The following is a 16,581-nucleotide window of genomic DNA, read 5'->3' on the forward strand; positions in this document are numbered from 1 at the left end:
ACCACACCTAACTATGTACTTGGTTTGAAAAAGTGAACGAACCTTGCTTGCTGTAGTTGGGCAGCTTTGTTCTTCGAGACAAAATGTGTCATCTTATCATGAAGTCTTTCACTTGCCTGAAATTATAATGGTTAATTGTATAGCTGCTGAAAGTGGAACCACATAAGAAAGATGGACTGAGAAGTGCTCTCACATCTGCTATATGGGAATGTCGAAGTTCAAGCCAAACTGGATCATGGTCCTCTAACAGGACCTCCTTTTTTTCTGAGGCTGAACCGTTTTTACTTGAAACCTTTTATTCAATCACATATAAGGATCCGTAACCATCCAGGGAAACAACAGACCATAATTCCACCATTAAGAAAAAAGACCAATGGCATGCTCACCTCATGTATGTACTTGTTACCATCCATGCATAGCAGATCATGGCACATGGCATCATAAGTCCATTCATGAATTATTGGTGCGATCTGAAGTATACTAGAAAAGTGAACCAGCAGAATAAATAGCACCAGTATAGAAGTTGAACCCAGATATACAGGTATGTTCACCACGTACCTGATCTACTGAACGGTCTACTATGAGAAGTTCACAAGTTTCTGTCTGCGGGAATTCAGGAATTGACGTTTTATATTTGGAAAGGTAATTCCATACACCAGCAGCAATCTTTGTGGGCACCATGTCCCTTAGTGTTGTCATTGTAGAAGCATCAATGGTCTTGGCAATGCGGTAGTGCACACGGGGAAATTCCTATAGTTTATAGAACAATACATGTCAACAATAAGCTAATAGTAAGAAGTGACCTTAGCTCACTTGGTTAGTTGAGAGGATTCACAACCCAGCCACCCAGGTTCCAGTCCTCACAGGTGTGAATTTTGGGTTCTTGTTCTTTCAAAATAAAATCAAGTGTTGGCTTTCGCCCTTTAAATAAGAAGCATTTCTTGTCCTCTTTCGATCCACATTTAGGCCTTATCGAGCCACACGTGAGAGGGGGGCCATGTGGGCAAGGCAGGGTCTTCATTGAGCTCCCTGGCACATAGCATTCCTAATTTTACGCCACCAACTTAGATGAGATTGTTAAGGAAGCAACTTATCTTCATTGAAGGCCCAAGGGGCATATATATATTACACAAGACTTGAGGTGCGAGGAAAGTAAACATAGACTAATAAGGACTCCTGGACCAATACTAATACTTCCTAACACCCCCCCCCCCCCCCCCGCCCCCTCAAATGCAAAAGCATATGTGATAGCATTGCATTTGGAGTGTAATACTAGAAGAAGAAGAAATGATAATCCAAATCCACGTCTTGAGAGTGTCGTCGTAGCATGAAGAGTCTTCAAAACCTGTCGAGTCGCCAAAGGGGATAACGAAGAGATGACACATGAGAGGAAGACACCGCATCAATAGAAGATACAAGAGAAGTATCAGTAGAAGATGAGTTGTCAAAAGAAGATGGCACATCAAGAGAATACAACATTGTGTAGAAAATCATAACCCACGAGAACCGACATCGAAAGAAGCTCGACAGTTAAGGCACAATGGGCGCAGATCGACAATGCACAAACAGTCCATGAAAATCCTATAGAAATAACAAGGGTAATTAGGCCAGAAAAGTTGTATAGAAAGGATCAGGACGAAAGAAAGGCTGACAGACAAAGGTATGGTGGACTCGCATGGCATGAGAAACACAAAATATCAACGGATTTGGTGGACGCGGCAGAAAATATAGAAAACTAAAAATCACATATTATACAAAATGCAATGACAGTGAAAGAGCACGCAACACCGAAGGAAGGTGCATGTGCGAGACCGAGTCGACGAAACGACCACCGTCGAAAATCACCGGACAATGACAGGAGTCGGTGTAGAACGGCAATCATCATGTGTGAAGGTCACAAGAAGAGCCACAGTAGGGCGACCAACAGAGCCTGCGGAAGACGCGGGAGTAGCACGCAGATGGACATGCAGGAGCAGAGCATGCAATCGGAAGCAGAGCAGCACAAGCTGCAGCCAAGGTAACACACATCAGCAAGCAGTAAGTAGCATGTGCGGAGCAGAGGCAGCGGCGGGCGCACGCAGTAGGCAGATGTGTGCGTTGCGAATTGAAGGAAGAGATGCTCGATCTGGATGGAGGGCAGCAGACAAAGCCACGCTGGTAGGCAGAAGCAGCAGCGAGAACCAGCACATGCGCGTGAGGGAGGGGGGGGGGGGGGGGGCAGTAGTAGGAGAGCAGCAAGCCTGCATGGCTGCGTACACACTTGGAAAGAAGCCAGCAGGAAGCATAGGTGGGCTCAGGAGACCTGCACAAGCGGATCGGGCGGGGCAACGTTGACCGGGGCGGCAGCGATGTTTAGCAGGAAAAAAGCATCAGCGACGTGAGAGATTGGATCGGGAGGGCGAGTTGTGTGCATAAACAAATAGGCATGCAAAGTTGAATGGGCATATATATATTACACAATACTTGAGATGCAAGGAAAGTAAACATAGACCAATAAGGACTCCTAGACCAGTACTAATACTTCCTAACAGAGATAAGGCACTTTTTTGCTGCTGTACCAACAATCCTAATTCGGGTAGGACTTGAAGGGGAATGAACATACATACCCTCATTGATGCAAATACTGTAGATATACGAGTAGCCATTGCATTTAAACAAGCATTGTATTTGTTGAAGCCCTCTGCACTCTCACAGAAAAGCTCTTCCAATGCCCTTTCATGGTCAGTTATGAAACCCTGCACACAATCACCATGAGTACACTATGCCAGACAAAAGGAATTACTATAAAATTGCTGCCAGCTTAGGTACATCCATGCTCTCCCAGTAAGAATATAAGTCCTCTTTATTTTTAAACTGATTCCTAATGCAGCATTCACGTTAAACCACATCGCCATAAAAAAAGTGTTACATCAAGGATAAATCAAGTCCGTTAGGTCTTGGCACTTGGGGCCTAAGAACAGTCATGTCCTTTGGTTAAAATACACATCCTTTCGTGAAATGATGTCTCTTCATGGAAAGATAGGTCCCTTGGTCAATGATATTGCTTCGTGAAAAGACATGCCCTTGGTGAAATGATGTCTCTTCGTGGAAAGACATTAGACAAGAAGCACAATAATTGTTAGACTAACACGATGCAAAATTCAGTTTGTAACATCCCAAAAGATGCAACCATTGAATTGCCTTAACCGTGTGAGAAAAATAAATGTACCAAAATTTAACATGTCTATTTGTTTATGCACTTCAACAACATTCAACTTTGCAACTTTATGCTTAAATTTTATATATAAACATTTCAAAAATAAACTCGGTGAAAACATCTAATAATACCCACAGCTAAACCTGGGCATTGACCAGGCCGGGCCGGGTTTCGGGCTGGGCTTCACAAAGCCTGGCCTCTAAATCCCAAGAATGGACCCAACTCGGCACGGCCCGAGGCCCAAAAAAATATCTATTTTCGGATTAAAAAAACAACAAAAAACCTATTTTCGGGATTAGATAATGTAATATATCAAAATTCACGTTTTCTGGGATTATACCTGTTTTTCCTGTAATATCCCAAAAATCATGTTTTCCCAGGCTTCAGGCCGGGCCATGGGTGAGAGAGGCCCGAGCCCGGCCTGGATGCTGGGCTTTGGGACAATCCTGCCGGGCCGGGACACCCATGCAATCAAATCGCAGGCTTTACACTAGTATATACTCAAAAAGTCGAGCAATTGACCGGAGCTCTGCCTTTTCATTAAGAGAATTGACCAATTAATGAGAAAATTTGGCTAAAAACGATACAGTTGTGATGCGCACACACCAACCCCAAGGTTGCGTACCAGCCAAGCGGGCGACTCCACCACCCAAGTGGCCAGAGACAACACCCTACAATGCAACGGTGGATTTCGGAGGAGACGACACCCTACAATGTACCGGTGGATTTCGGAGCCGCCGCGCCTGCATCCACAGTAGCCCCAAGGTAGCGCCCCAAGTGAGTCACTTGCGGTGTGGCTAGAGTAGACACCCTACAACCATATCCAGTGCCGCCAGTACAACTTCCACAACGGCCCCGAGGCCACAAACCAAGCCAGCCGATAGCTCTGCCACCCAAGCGACCAGAGCCGACACTCTAAACAAGATGACGATATCCGAAGCCATCGATCTGACTTCCACACCTGCTCCAAGGCACGCACCACCTAAGTCGATGGCTCAGTCACCCACACGACCGGCGCTGACATGGCAACTCTCCACGCGACAGAAGCTCATATGGGTAGGCCATGGACTCCTAAGATGATGCCTCGAAGGAGCAAGTGACAGGGAGCTCGCGCATCATGGAGAGTAGCAAACACCCTTGACTGCGGGAAATGGGTTGGAGCACCCACAGTGACGCCTCCAATGAGGGGAATGAGGCCCACGGGCGCCGCATCAGCAGTGGCAACCAGGTGAGTTGTGTTTCCACCCGAGGTTCTAGCACACCCGCACCGTCACCATCAAAGGCGCACGCTGCGCCACATGCCATTGCCGCCGCCAACAACTGCCACAGGCCACATGAGGCCCACAGGCCACTGCCACCACGCCAGCCATCGCCAAGCTACCATATATTAGGAAATATGCAACTTGTTTCCCAGGTGGTCATAGGCCAGTATATATACATGTGCTGGTATGGTACAATATGCAAAATACAAAGGAGTACACGGCTAGAAACTAAACTGCTCCCTAAGACGTGCCTTACCAAAGGCAATGTACTCAGGGTCGTTGCCAATGATGATCATGTCATCAACATAGAGAAGAAGAGTCTGACCACAAGGTGAAAGGTGAACAAACAATGCAGGATCATGAGTGCTCGCCGGAAAACCAATGGCAGTCACCACAGAGGCAACACACTCAAACCGGGCACGAGGAGCTTTCTTAAGGCCATAGATAGAGTGATGAAGATGACAGACCATGCCATCTGAAATAGAATACCCAGGTGGTAGATGCATGTAAACCTCCTCACGCAACTCACCATTAAGAAAGGTGTTCTTACCATCAAGCTGAGATACAAACCAATGGCGGACAGAGGCCACAACAAGTGTGCGAACAATGGTCATAGGGCCACGTGAGAAAAGTTCCATAATAATCATGACCATGCTCTTGCTGAAAGACACGAGCCACAAGACGAGCTTTGTAGTGCTCAAGAGAACCATCGGAGCAAGTCTTAACCTTGTAGACCCACTTACAAGTGTTGGGACGAACACAGGAGGAAGATAAAGAAGATCCCACGTGTCAATGTGCTCAAGAGCAACAATCTCCTCTTCCATCGCAAGCTGCCACTCGGGATGAACAACAGCATCACAATAAGAGGTCAGCTCAAGAAACAGTAGCACCAACGCATGGAAAACCAAGGCAATGAACAAGCGGAAGTGGACGAGGACATAAGCCATAACTAGGCTGAGACGAGGAAGATGACACATCAGAAGTAGATGGCGCATCAGTAGACGCATCCACAACACGTGAACGACGAGTATAAAAGTGAGAATACGAGGAATCACCGGGATAGATTCGGGTGATGGAGCCGGGAAAGCCACCGGGGATGAAGGTGTAGAATTCCATGGTAAACGAGGTAAGGAAACCATAGGAGATAGCAGCAGCGGATCTGCAATAGTCAGAAAAACAGGAGCAGTAGGACAGATGGACAAGGGCTCGACAGCAGTGATAGGAGTGTTGGGGAAAATGAAAAGGGATATCCTCCAGGAAAAAGGTCAAGGAAGATGGACAAGGGTAGAATAAACAAGACTCGTCAAAAGTTACATCCCAAGAAATACGCATTCGATGACCGACAGGATCCCAACAACAATATCCCTTATGCTCGTCACTCTATCCTAAGAAGACACAATCAACAGATTGGGCGATCGGTTTGGTGCATTCACGGGGGGCTGAAAGGACATAGCAAACACAACCAAACAAATGAATCGCCGAATAATCAGGAGGAAGATCAAAGAGATGTCAAAAGGAACGCCAACCTGCAAAGCAGTGGATGGCTGAAGGTTGATGAGATGGTGGAAGTGGAGACAGCTTCAGCCCAAAAGTGAGGCAGAAGAGAGGTGGCGATCGTCAATGCACGAGTTGTCTCAAGGTGACGATGCTTGCGCTCAGCCACGCCATTCTGAGCATGAGCACCAGGACAAGAGAAATGAGCAAGGTTACCCTGCTCAGCAAGGACTCCATGCAACATGTTGGAGATATACTCTCTGGCGGAGTCAACACAGAACACATGAATAGGCGTAGAGAACTGAGTGTCAACCATGGCAGCAAAACGCTTATAGATAGATAAGACCTCACTACGAGAAGACATAAAATATATCCATGTGTGTTGAGAGAAATCATCTATAAAGATAATATAGTAGTGATGGCCTCCACTGCTTTGAGGATAAGGCAACCGGACCTGTTTACCAAGCTGACAACCTTAACAGTATAAAAACACACCACCGGAGATGGATTCAAGAAGACCACGTCAAACTAAGGATGAGAAACGAGAGCCACACAGTGGGGTAGACAAGGGGGGCGAGCAGGGGTCCCCCCCCCCCCCCTCCCCCCCAATCGATCTTGTTGACAACGATAAATACTCCGTATTAGCGGTGGCACTTACGTGATTGCCCCCTGACTCATGTGTTGTTTTAGGCTCCCTGAGTGATGCGTAAACTCTGCCAAAATAAAGAAAGCCCATAGGAAAGCCCAGCCAAGGCCTCATTCGCTCCCAGCTTTTGGCGTTAATTGTCATCTCCATGATTATAGTGATGCAAAAAAAACTTGCCGCTTCCATCTTACCCTAAAAGATTCAGACGGCCGTCCTCCTGCCTCCAGCCTTCATTTCTCCTAGATCTAGATCGAAGAAGTCGGTGGTTCCTTTGCTACTCGTTTCAACTAGGGCTCACAGAGATGCTTGGACAGCCACTGCTGATTGTGGTTGGTGGCTAATCAAGCACTCAAGCTGCTGATCAACTTGGGCACTCACATTGTTGATCAACTAGGGCAATCACGTTCATAATCCAGTGAACTTGCCACCAAACAATTTTTCAAGGTATATTCTATTCTGGTAATCTACTTCTTTTGATGTGTTCATGCCTTAGTAACTGTGAGCAGATGAGAAAAACATATATTATATATTTTTATATTAGCTATATTTTCCTATTGAAAAAATGAAGAGAAGGATAGAATAAATTTCTTACTAAACCACTTGTTTCAATATAATCCTTAACCACGGCGTTGAAAATTTGGATTCAACTTTGATGAGATTGCTAAATCCTACTCTTCTTGTAGTTAGCTAAATTTAAATCAATAATTTTCAAGAAAACGCAAAATAGTCTTTGCGTTTCATTTCATTGAAAAGAAGAGAAGGTACAGTCCTCCTAGGAGGTGGGGGTTACATGGGCTAGCACCCTATCAGTGAACATCCCAGTCAGTGGGAAGGACTACCCTGAGGCCCATAGCGCCAGCTTGTGCCCAACATTTGGCTTCGGCCTTAATCCTATTTACGAGTGTGTTAACCGAGGGTCGAGCGTTCTCGAAGACGCACTCATTCCGCTGCTTCCAGATCATCCAAGGAACTAGCATGGCGATAGATTGCAGGCCTTTCCGTAGCGCATGTGGGGTCTGCCCTTTCGTTCGCTGCCACCAGTCCGTAAGGGTGGGCTCGTTGTTCGACGGCTGTGAAGGTATCCTCGCCCAGCCCAGGACATCGTGCCAGGTTTGCCGCGCAAACAGGCATTCTAGGATCAGGTGCCGCATTGTCGCAAAGCACATATATATTTGTGTGCTTATATGTGCAAGACAAAATATAAACATGTAGCATTATAGCGAGCGTCGTCTCTTGGCCCCCCTATGGTCAAATCCTGGCTCCGCCCATGGCCACACAAGTGACCAAGGCGATGATACCACTACTAAAAAGAGCTAGTAGACAAGGCAACAGAGGTGGAGAAACTGGAGGTACTGGCACCGGTGGGAACATGAAGCTAGTCAAGCTCCGAGAGACCCTCAGAGTCACGGCGCTGGCGGCTAGCACCAAGGAGAGCACCGATGTGATGGTTCAGACAGAACATGAGTTGCATGGTAAGTCAAGGAACATGAGCAACATCCATGAAAAGATGAGGTGCTAAGTATGCCTCGGACATTAACCAGGGGGAGTTACCATCAACCGTAAGAATATGAACAGAACAATTGAGAGGTCAAAAAGAAGACAGAGTGGATGAATCATGAGTAATATGAAAAGATGCTCCAGCATCAAGAATCCACGGAGATATACCTGCTTGTGTAGAAGGCGGTCTCAAAATGCCAAAAGAGGCAGTAGCAGAAGCAACAGAATCTGTCAGTGGAGAACTAGAGGACGCAGCTAGCAGGCCGAAGTGCTTAATCTCCTACTCAGTCAATTGAAGAGGTCGACATAGGTGCGCCCGGCAAGGAAGAATCGAAGGCAATAAGCAGGTCACGAAGTCGCACAATCTCCTGCTCGGTGAAGGACACGGCTTAAGTAGTCAATGTAGTAACACCGAAAGAGGAGCGGCCACCACCGCCTGTGGATGCCGCTAGGGGAGGCAGTGTACCATGACCAGTATCATCTGCAGAGGCCAATGGGGGAGACGAAGCCGCATGCAGACAAGCACCAAGCGCCAAGGGAAGATGTGTGTGCAAAGCGCAGTCAATGGAGTCAGATGCACCGGCATGGCCAGTGAAAGTCACGACACGAGTCGGTGTAGAATCACCATGGGCGGAGATCACGAGAGGAGTGGCTGAAGAGCGACCACTACAGCCATGTGAGAGGCCATGCAAGAAGTCGCAGAAGAGCGACCATCTGTAAAAGTCGGTGTTAGCGAGCATCACCACCGGCGGAACTCATGAGAAAAGTCACTAGAGAGGGTACAACACAGCATGCAAAAGACGCCGGAGGTGACGACATCACAGGCGGACGAGCACCAAGCATCGAGAGACGGCGCATGTGCAAGACGGGATCAATGTAGGGAGCACCGTCAAGAGTCAGCAGGCAACAAGGGAGATGCGTACCCGACAAAAGCATCGTACCTTTTTTTTTACTTTTTTTATATAGATTAGAGAGATCACATAACTTGGAAAGCAAACCAAATCTTAACAGTTTGGAAAGTAAAGATAACTTCCTAATAGAGATATATTTCCCTAGGGTTAAACTTGGACTTATTGGCCGCCAAGGATTAGCCATGTGCCTACCTAAGGCCCAACTGTTGGTATTGTGGTTACGGACTGCGCTGCATGTTTGGGCTTGCGGTTACAGTGCTGCCTCCAATACCTGGCGGCAACACTTACAATTCTAGCAAAAAATTGTAAGATTACTTATGTAATTTGCTATGATCTTAGTTTTTAAAATATAAATAATTAATGCATATGCCTTTTTATGTTCAAAATCACCTTCCATCTATTTAGATTAAGTCTAAACTTATTCATAAATTTGCATAAACAACAATTTCATTGGATTATAGTTTTCAAATCAAGGCTTTAGGAGTACACATTAAATTGTATCATTTTCTAAGTACATGGAAAACTATAGAAAGTTTATCGTTGGTAGAATCAAGTAGGACAACTAGATTCTGTGGTTTGATGCTAGTGATTCTATCGGAGCATCTCCAATTTAATTGAAAATATCAAAACTGACGAGTGATAACCTTACCGTAGCAACATCTAGTGCTAGGACAAATACAGAAAACACATAAACCCGTCTAGAGATATGCTTATGGATCTTTTCACAATGGAGCATCAGTTACATGCTCTATACAATGACAAAGCAGGACCAAAAAATCAAAAGGAAAAGGCACGAAGAATCCTATACTGCTAATTGAATTTCACTGTAATCTAAACAGCAATATCTTCCCCCTTTTATTTGTGAGAATCTGACAAAGCAGGACCAAAAAATCAAAAGGAAAAGGCACGAAGAATCCTATACTGCTAGTTGAATTTCACTGTAATCTAAACAGCAATATCTTCCCCCTTTTATTGGGAAATATGTGTCAAAAATAACAATTGCGGAACATGTATGAAGCAACATACTGTATCTGAACAAATAATCTTTCAAAGAACTAGGATACCTGGGAATCAATAGGGAAGTACTCCAAATTCATCTGGAAATGACATGGAGAACAAATAGTGAATAGCCAACAGAACACTTTTTCATTTTAACAATACTCAAGTATAAAATAGAAAGGAACGAAAAAGCTAAGGTAACCTCACTAAGTGCACCAATACGAGGTAATATACTTGAATCCCTTTTTATTTGAGCAACTAAGTCTTTCTGTATGGGAGAACTGAAAAACACATACGCCCTACAACACGAGCAACAGTGTGTCAATAAATTAACCACAAAAGCAACTGTGCATAAAAGATGTGGGTGGTAGTTCATGTTTATTCAGGCGTACTTCTTGTATAACGGGCTTCTTCCTGACATGTCAGAGAGGAACATAACAACACTGCAATCACCACCATATGATGGTTAATGAACAAAATCGACAATGATGCATGAAAAAATATCAGAGTGAAATTTGTTAGGAATATGCAACTTGTATTCCCATGAGGCCATGGGCCAGTATAAAAGCTGTGATACGTCGTAGTCTGGGCCTTCATGAAGAAATCAGCCAACTTTGACTCGGAAGGCGTGTATTGAAGAGGAACCAGGTCCAGCATTCGACTCCACATGCCACCATGCGGAGGTTTGGCCCTTTGCATGGTCCCGAGCAGGGTGCACAACAGCAGCCTTCATGCAGAAGAGCCGGTGAGGGGGTGGGGTGGGGGTGGTGGGGAGCAACAAACGAGGGTTCCGGGAAGGAGTTTGGCCATAGGCGTTGCGGTTCTGGGGCCTACGTGATGAGGGTGTCTATCAGGCAAAGATTTTTCTCTTTTACTTCTATATTATATTGGTTCATTGTGTTATTGATCTGCGTATCTTAAAAGGAAAAGTGGAGAAGATCTAAGGTGCGTCAAGGATAAGGAGAGATGATTTTATGTTTGGGGCAATCTGCTATAAGAACCCTAGGCGGAGAATCAGAGAAGGAATGACGAAGAACTAACAGAGAGATACTTGCAATGTCTAAGTGGCCAAGAGCAAAATTGTCTTTTTACAGCTCTAATGGTCTGTCTAATGGACAAGAGGTATACAAGGGTTCAAAATCATTTTGCAGTGGCATAAAAAGGTACAGCCTTTGTACAGATATGAAGGAGTTCAAAATTTGTAAGAGTAAACGGGTTTGACATTTTCTGGATGAAATCGAGAATGGGATGGAGATGAAAGAGTTTTTTTCCTTGGGAGCTTTTCCGGTGAGATGAAGGAATAGCTTGGAGTTTCTCAAGTTATATCCACTGTGGCTGCTGGGGCAGGAGAGCAGGAGCACCAAATCACACTGCCAAGCCCCTCTTCGGGAGTGCCACACTGTCATAGCAGGTAATGGAGGTACTATTTTGTTTCTTTTTATGCTAGCAGGTGCGCCAATAGGAGGACAGAAGTGTCAGGCCCTAACTGGAGAAATCAATACCAGAACGATTCTTCAGTTAACACATAACTTACCGCTTCGCCTAAAGTTCAAATTCATCCGCCCAATCTGCATCCAACGGTCCAAGACCTCACTTACCGCTTCGCACCAGAGTGAGCTCAGATTCGACGTTAAAATTCGATCGGATGGCGACCAGCTCTCTTCTTGCCGCTGTTTACCATCCGACAACTTCACCTGCTCCCCTCCTTTCTGTTTTACTTTACAGCTGCTGTAATGGCTATAAAGCCAAGGATCTGTAGGTAGTGGAGGTATCTCATTTTGTAAAGGGTTAAACCCTAGCCGCCATGACCCGACTGGCTCTATCTCGCACCTCTGTTGGTGTCAAAATCCTAAGTAAAATTCCCCCAATTTCCTCGCTGTTCTGATGATTGTCTGAATGTGAGGAGTGATAGTAATTTCAGTAGCTCGGGTCTAACAAGAAGCCCCATGGAGCTATGAAGATGACTTCAATAAACCATATGTACGTTTAATCAAGAATATAGAACCCTCTGAATGGATTGTAAATCTGATAGTTTGCCTTTTATTTGACATTCATCTTATGGTTGTGACTGAGGAAATATGCAACTTGTATTTTCATGAGGCCATAGGCCGAAATATATATATGTACTGGTGTGGTAAATATGCTGAAAACCCCTTGTAGAATTGGGATACTGCACGGCTAATATATACAACTCTAACAACCACCAAAAACAACCCCGAACCCCTCAGACTCATGGTGGATTAACAACACTGAGTTTGGAGAGGTACAAGCCAGAATATGCTATAATATGGGCCTCTGTGAAGAAATCCACCAACTGCAACTCTGAAGGCACATACTGAAGAGCAATCACCTGATCCTGCACATGGGAGCGCACAAAGAAAGTATCGACACCAATATGCTTGGTGAGCTCATGCTTCACGGGGTCTCACACAATACTCATAGCACATGTATTGTCAGAGAAGAAGGGAGTGGGTGTGATGACAGAAATACCAAAAATCCTCAAGCATCCATCGTAGCCAAGTCACCTCTATTGTCAAAAGAGCCATAGCTCTAAGCTCAGCCTCTGCACTCAAGCAGGATATTGTTGGATGTTTCTTCATCTTCCAGGCAATGAGAGAACCACCAAGAAAATCACAGTAAGCAGAAAGGGGCCAGCGGTCCGAAGGATCGCTAGCCCAAGTAGCATCAGAACAGGCCTGAAGCTATAACAAACTGACTTGGGGAAGAAAAGACAATGAGAGAGTCCAACAAAGATATCGTAAAGCGAGAAGGAAGTAACCGTACTGAACCAAAGTGGGAGCAGAGGCAGCAGCAGCCAACGAACCGGCTGCAGACGAGGGTCAGACAAGGCACCGAGCCACGGGGGAGAGCCGGGGGCGCTAGCGGCCAGGAGAGGAGCCGTTAGAGAGCTGCGGCTCCAGACAGGGACGGCCGGCAGCAGCCTGCACAGAATTGGAAGAGCAGCCCCTGGCGAAGGTGTCAAGAGGGCGGCAAAAGCGGCGGGCGGCAAGGCAGCCTGCAGTGCTGACCTCGATAGAGGCTGCAGACGTGGAGGTGCTGCTGTGGGATCGATCAGGTCGGGGTTGAGTTGTTGCATGGGGAAATCGATCTCGACTGTGTAGGGAACCAATTGTTGACAGATCGAGAGGGGTGTGGGGGGGGGGGGGGGGGGGGGGGATTCATGGCAAATCGATTAGTATGGGGGAGGGGAGGAACTAGGCCCTAACAACATGTGAGAAAATATGCTGACTTGTATTTCTATGAGGCCATAGGCCGATAGATGCGATGTACGCAGGAGTGATAAGTATGCAAAAAAAAAAACTTATACAGTTAGGATGTTACACGGCTAATATATACTCCCTCCGTTCCTAAATATAAGTCTTTTAGAGATTTCAATATGGACTACATACGTAGTTTATACAGTTAGGGAGTACAACTCTAACATTGATACTGTAGGTGATGCAACAAATATGTCACCCGCAAGAAAACAAATATGTGAATACCCTATTACAAGTCAACTTTCAGAAAATAAAGATTCCAACCGATGTCCAACATAGACCCATAAAAGAGTACATGCTCGGACTGAACTAGATGATAAACTCACCTTATTAGACCCTAATACTAACTTGTCAGCATTTCTGAATATAACAGCAATATGGTGCAGAGTTTGAATATATATAGAGATTGTATCCAACAAAAATTACTTCAAGCTAAACAAATAGTCATACAAACAAGAACTTACTTTTCTTTAGTTGGTTGGATGAAATATATAGCATCCAGTGAAGGCAATGGCTGTCTCCGTTTGTATAGATCTTCAACCACTGGAAAATGACTATAATTGCTTAGACTTAATATAGGTGACAAAAGCTGCATCTAATGGAAGAATCATGTACAATGTTACAAGAAATCACGTTTTGATGGAATCAAAAGGTTCAAGATGCAAGCTCAGAATTGTTGAAATATATTAGCCATCCTTCCCCCATTAGCTTAAACTTTTGGGTGAACTGGTTAGGTGCATGTAATTCAATAAAAATATTTAATAACAACGGGAATGTAACAGTTCAGGATCGATAGGCACGGCAGCAAGATGCTAAGTACCATAGAAGGTTAGCAATAGATAAGGGCAGTTAAGGCAAAACTACTATAGAAACCTGTTATGGTGCATCGACGCAACTTCCAGTCAGGCACGGTTGTCGCACAATTATAGACCAAAGGCAGTTCTTTTAGATAACATAGATGGCATTTTAATAAATTTTGAGGGCACACCTACAGAGGCAGGAATTTTTCAAGCTACCATTGGATCTATTGAAGATTCGTCACCCTCAAGTGCATATAAGGTAGTTATATAGCCCTCGCAAGAGATATCATAATCCAACAGTTGCCACCGAAAACCAACACCCATAATTTTATGTGATGACATGATGAAATTCCTTGAATCAAATCATAGGATCTTCACTCAAAGATACGCTCCATCAAAATAGATTTGCAAATGATGACAATAACGTCAAAAGGGCTTTTCAATGCAAGACATGTATGAGGTAAGAAAAACTTCTAGAAAGAAAACAGTAGGCATATCGCATGTAAAGCGGATAATCTACAATGAGAGTGCTATCTGCCGGTTGTGGCATCTGGAATGTCACAAAATTTGAAAAAACAACTTCCAGGATGGTAAAAGTTATATAAAATGTATCATCCAAATGTCATATATGTTCCGTCATTTGGAAGGTTCAGGATAACATATATATTAATCCCACTTTTGACAAATATATATCAAACCCATTGTTGTCTGGGTCACATGATTAAGTTTGACCCAGAACGTTCGAAAATGTACCTACATGTCCAACATCCGTATGTCATTTAGAAATCCTAACTAACAGGCATGTCGGGTCCAATGGAGCTTGTCCAGTTTGCCACCAGGAGCAGAGGACATACGGCATTTATTGTTCCAATGCATGCATGCGAGGGACCTCTGGACACGTCTCGTCATGATATAGATGGTTGACCAGGACCGAGATCAGGTTCGGTTATACTTGGAACATATTTAACTATGCCAGATAATCAGCTAAGGTTGCATCCGACTTTGAACTTCAAGCAACTTTTTTAAGTTGGCAGCTGGTTCTTGTGGTGGATTCGCGGCAAATTACTCATAATGGAGTTGTTCCACCAGCATGGAGGTGGCCACTTTCAGTTTTATCGATTGCAAGCAATTTTCAGGAGTCTTCATTCCCAACGCCTGTTATATCTGAAAATAAATGGAGTAGGCCGGACCCTAGATTCACAAAACTGAATGTGGATGCAGGGGTGAGTGTGACGGTGGGACAGCAGCAATTTTTGCAGAATGTGTGGACTTAGGTGCTTTGATTGGGAAGGTGATGCGGAGCATCCCAAGGTCATCCCCATGGACCTATCATCGCCTCACCAAGTGCCTAGAAGACCCATGACACGAGCACGTGCAAGAGCTCTCGAAACCGAGGTGACATCTCTCCTCTCACAATTCCACGTTGATGCACATGAGACATGGTGACGTTGTGCATACTCAGGTATCAAGGAGTTAGCCATGGAGACGCTAAGGAACAAGGAGGATCCGAAGAGGAAGATGGACGTGAAGACGGAGAAGAAGAAGGGCAAAGTCAGCAGAAGCCCGGACGATCCGGACCGCCGTCCGGACAATCCGGCCCCAGCCCGGACGATCCGGACCACGGCCCGGACGATCCGGCTATCCCGCCCGAGGACACCCGAAGCTTCACCACGAAGCCGGATCATCCGGCCCCGGTCCCGGATCATCCGGCCACACCCGGACGTCCGGACCAGGACCCGGACATCCGGACCTCCCCGCGGCGCCCACGACACAGCCGGACCATCCGGACGCCGACCCAGATCATCCGGACCCCCGAAGCCCGGATAATCCGGACCAACATCCGGATCATCCGGACAGTGCCTGCGTGCATGATGTTGGGCCGAGGTCCATGTAACCCTTCGCCCCCCAACTCCTATATATACGACTCCACCACCTCTTTCTAGGGTTAGCAAAGGATTAGCTCATATTTCGTGTGTGAGCTTTGCTCATCCACTTGGTTACCTTCTCCTCGGAGATAGCGCCTCCTCGGAGAAGATCCCCCAAGCGGATTCAAGACCCCTTCACGGGAAGAACCTCAAGACCTCCTCACGGAGAAGATCGTGCTACTTGTATCGTCCTTAGTTGACCATGGATCATGTGATCTCTTGTGTACTCAAGGATCTAGCATATGTGTGACTATTTCTTGTTGGTTTAGTGATTCTCTCGTGTTTCCCCTTGTGTTTCCCCTTGTGTTCTTCGTGTTCATCGCGGGATCTGCTCCTTCCGTGAAAGATCGGCCCCTAGGATTCCTACCCTACATCATCTTGGTATCTAGAGCCACGTTGATCACGATTTCGGAGCCTCCCCGTTGTGTTTCTAGCTTGATTTTGTTGTTTTTCGTCCTAACTCGAAAATCCCCACAAAAATAGCCCCAAAAATTTTTCTTGTGATTTGTGAGTTTTGATGATGTTTTGTTGGTTTTGATCCGTGAATTTGTTGTGTTGCAAGTGGATCTTACC

The 16,581-nt window shown here is 45.5% G+C and overlaps 1 protein-coding gene across 3 annotated transcripts in view; it reads right to left on the minus strand.

The window, feature by feature from the left end:
* The window catches only part of LOC125516767 (putative protein transport Sec1a), a 77,562-nt gene that overhangs the window by 44,617 nt on the left and 16,364 nt on the right, over positions 1-16,581 (minus strand). For 2 of the 3 annotated variants that reach the window (XM_087527794.1, XM_087527796.1), the window contains 9 exons: positions 13,748-13,826; positions 10,398-10,448; positions 10,208-10,304; positions 10,071-10,103; positions 2,607-2,735; positions 559-750; positions 387-470; positions 194-292; positions 43-116 (listed from right to left, as the gene is read on the minus strand). In XM_087527794.1, the coding sequence (XP_087383920.1) occupies positions 43-116; positions 194-292; positions 387-470; positions 559-750; positions 2,607-2,735; positions 10,071-10,103; positions 10,208-10,304; positions 10,398-10,448; positions 13,748-13,826 (838 nt within the window). The remainder of the gene's footprint in view (positions 1-42; positions 117-193; positions 293-386; positions 471-558; positions 751-2,606; positions 2,736-10,070; positions 10,104-10,207; positions 10,305-10,397; positions 10,449-13,747; positions 13,827-16,581) is intronic. The other variant, XM_087527795.1, reaches the window with a different exon arrangement.

The sequence above is a fragment of the Triticum urartu genome, chromosome 6A (genome assembly GCF_056163025.1).
Source record: "Triticum urartu cultivar PI428250 chromosome 6A, HENAU_Tu73, whole genome shotgun sequence".
NCBI classification, from domain to species: Eukaryota; Viridiplantae; Streptophyta; class Magnoliopsida; order Poales; family Poaceae; genus Triticum; species Triticum urartu.